This window comes from Galeopterus variegatus, unplaced genomic scaffold (assembly GCF_000696425.1).
Source record: "Galeopterus variegatus unplaced genomic scaffold, G_variegatus-3.0.2 Scaffold8312, whole genome shotgun sequence".
NCBI classification, from domain to species: Eukaryota; Metazoa; Chordata; class Mammalia; order Dermoptera; family Cynocephalidae; genus Galeopterus; species Galeopterus variegatus.
Window position 1 is genome coordinate 78,589 of NW_007734423.1, and position 2,635 is coordinate 81,223.

Below are 2,635 nucleotides of genomic sequence, written 5' to 3' on the forward strand. Positions count from 1 at the left end.
GGAGCGCCGCCACGCTTCCCAAGCGGCGCACTAGCGCAGTGCGCCACCGGGCCGGCCCCCATGCCATTGTTTTATCTGAGTAGAATAGATTATAGTATCAGACACGAATATAGCAAAATGTTAAAATCTGATATTCTGGTTGCTAGGTAGAGGGTTTTGCTGTGTTATTCTCAGAGTTTGTTTTAAGTACTCTGCAACAAACAAATACCAAACAATAAACTTCTAAAGTCCTCAGTGTTACAGCAGTAGCAGCACTGGAATAGAATCGAAAAGCAGCACATACAGTAGGCTGGGGCCACTGAGAGCCGGGGCTGTGACCGCTGAGAGCCGGGGCTGTGACCGCTGAGAGCTGGGGCTGTGGCATCAGATGCCAGGTCCTGTTCCTCCGCAGCTGTCAGCTGCATGACACGAGCACGCACTTCCACCCTTCTAAGCCTTGGTCACCTCATTTGTATCGACCTCTTAAAATTGCTGTGGTGATTAAGTGAGGAAATACACGTTGAACATTTAGCAGAGAGCCTGACATGGTGTACACCCAATAATTATTTGTGACCTGTGTGTGTGGCTTTGGCCTTCTGAAAATGGGTCTGTGCCGGGGCGAGGGTTAGCTGTCTTTTTTTTTTTTTTTTTGTCTTTTTTTGAGACCAGCTGCACCACGCTCAGCCAGTGAGCGCTGTGAGCGCACCGGTCATCCCTATATAGGATCCGAACCCGCGGCAGGAGCGCTGCCGCGCTCCCAGCGCCGCACCCTCCTGAGTGCGCCACGGGCTCGGCCCAGGGTTAGCTGTCTTGATAAGCACTTTTATTTTCCCACATTGGGCCAGTCATAAACAGAACATCTAGGCTGATGTGAAATCGTTTGCTTTTGTTCCACATCCAAGGCTTGGTCAAAATGCTTTGGGGTAGGAGACAATTGGATTGGCTTCCTAAAAAGCCTTTGAAGGTTCCTTTCATCTCAGGCTTCTTTTCTCAACTCCCCTGGCTACCCTGTCCCTCTTCTACATCCCTGTCTTTCTGAGTATATATGATGTCTTTGGTTCTTTAAAAACATTTTTATTTGTAAAATTGCAATTTGTAAAAAATCTCATATCTAACTTTGGATCTCAGAATGGGTTTCTTAGCCCTTCTGCCATATTTAGAGAAGAGCTGAGGAACCCCACTGGGAAGTAAAAACCAAGCAAGAGCCATTAACTAGCAAATACTTTCAAAAGCAAACTCTAGCAGATCTGCCTCTCCCTGTGAGTCATCCTATCCCTGCTCCCACCCTTCTCCCCTCCAGTGGTGCCCAGAAGGAGACACATGTACTTACCTGATGCATCTGTGGCTTTCCTTTGTTGAAAGGTGACACAGCTGGCGAGCTATTTTGAGCCCTTGATCTTAGCCGCGGTTGGCGTCGCCTCCAAGATACTTGACCATCAGCAGCAGATGACGGTGCTGGACCAGACCAAGACGCTCGCAGAATCTGCCCTGCAGATGTTATATGCAGCCAAAGAGGGCGGAGGGAACCCCAAGGTACGGTTCAGGATGTCGGGGACTCAGGACCGCTAAGAAGACATCACATATTCCTGCTGTGTCGTGTCCCTCCAGGGAAAAATACCCCCATTTCCTGCTTGGTAGCATCTGATTTCCCACTCTTCGGTGGGAAATAATCTTCTCTTGGCCTTCCCAGGGATGTTTAGGGGGAAAACCATGAAATATACATAATTAAGGCTCATTTAGGAGTTATGTCTTCCTTGACAGAATATGTCAACAAGCATTCTTGGGGAAGAAAAATGTATGGTATGATTTTTACAGGAATAAAAACTGTAATTCTTGCTGGGTACCTGCTCTGCGTGGACACCCAGCTTGCACAAAGGAAAGTTCTATTGTTTTCCCGTGAGCCTCATTTCTGTTCCTAGCACTTAAGAGACAGTAATTTAATATTAAAATCTCCCTTCCCAGTTTGCAAGAAGAACATTTGTTCGGCCTGTTGTGTCACCTAGCTGCTTCAAGTGGCCAGAGATGATGGTAGCATGTCCTGGGTGACCTTGCACCATGTTTTGCCTTGAACTTGGGGACTCAGGAAAAGAGAACAGCATATGCAAAGGTACAGATAGGGTTGTAAAAAGATTGTGATAGCTTCAGAAAATAGTAAGCAGTCTGATGTATCTAGACCATGAAGCGTATGGGGACAACCTGATGGGAAGACAGACTGGGCAATATTGTGACAGGTCTCATCTTCCGCACTGAGGAGTTTGGCCTTTATTGTAAGCGGTGCAGAGCCATTGACAGTCTTTAAGCAGGAGAATGACATGACTGTATTTTAGAAACATCACACTGGTAGGAGCATGAATAATATCTTGGATTTGCATTTTCTGCATTCAGTGTTTCATTCATCTATCTGGCAATTATTAAGTGCCCAATTCAGGGGATGCTAGAAATAGTAAGAGCCAGCCACTGCCCTCAGGTTGTTAGAGTCTTTTGGAAAAATGGGTCTAGTCGCTGAAGTGGTAGTGTAGAACCAGAGGAACAAAGACTGCCGTTTTGACTGACAGACTAGCAATAGGTGCCCCCAGCCAGGCCCGCCCCTTTGTAACCTCCCAAAACAGGAGGAGCTGAAACTCACCCTTCCGTCTCAGTTCTGGCGTGTCTTTTC

General features: G+C 47.1%; 1 protein-coding gene across 1 annotated transcript in view; it reads left to right on the forward strand.

The window, feature by feature from the left end:
- LOC103608330 (talin-2) overlaps positions 1-2,635 on the forward strand; it is a gene marked incomplete at its 3' end in the record, with an annotated part of 81,330 nt that overhangs the window by 68,845 nt on the left and 9,850 nt on the right. The window contains exon 25 of the mRNA XM_008592779.1: positions 1,342-1,512. Coding sequence (XP_008591001.1) covers positions 1,342-1,512 — 171 coding nt within the window. The remainder of the gene's footprint in view (positions 1-1,341; positions 1,513-2,635) is intronic.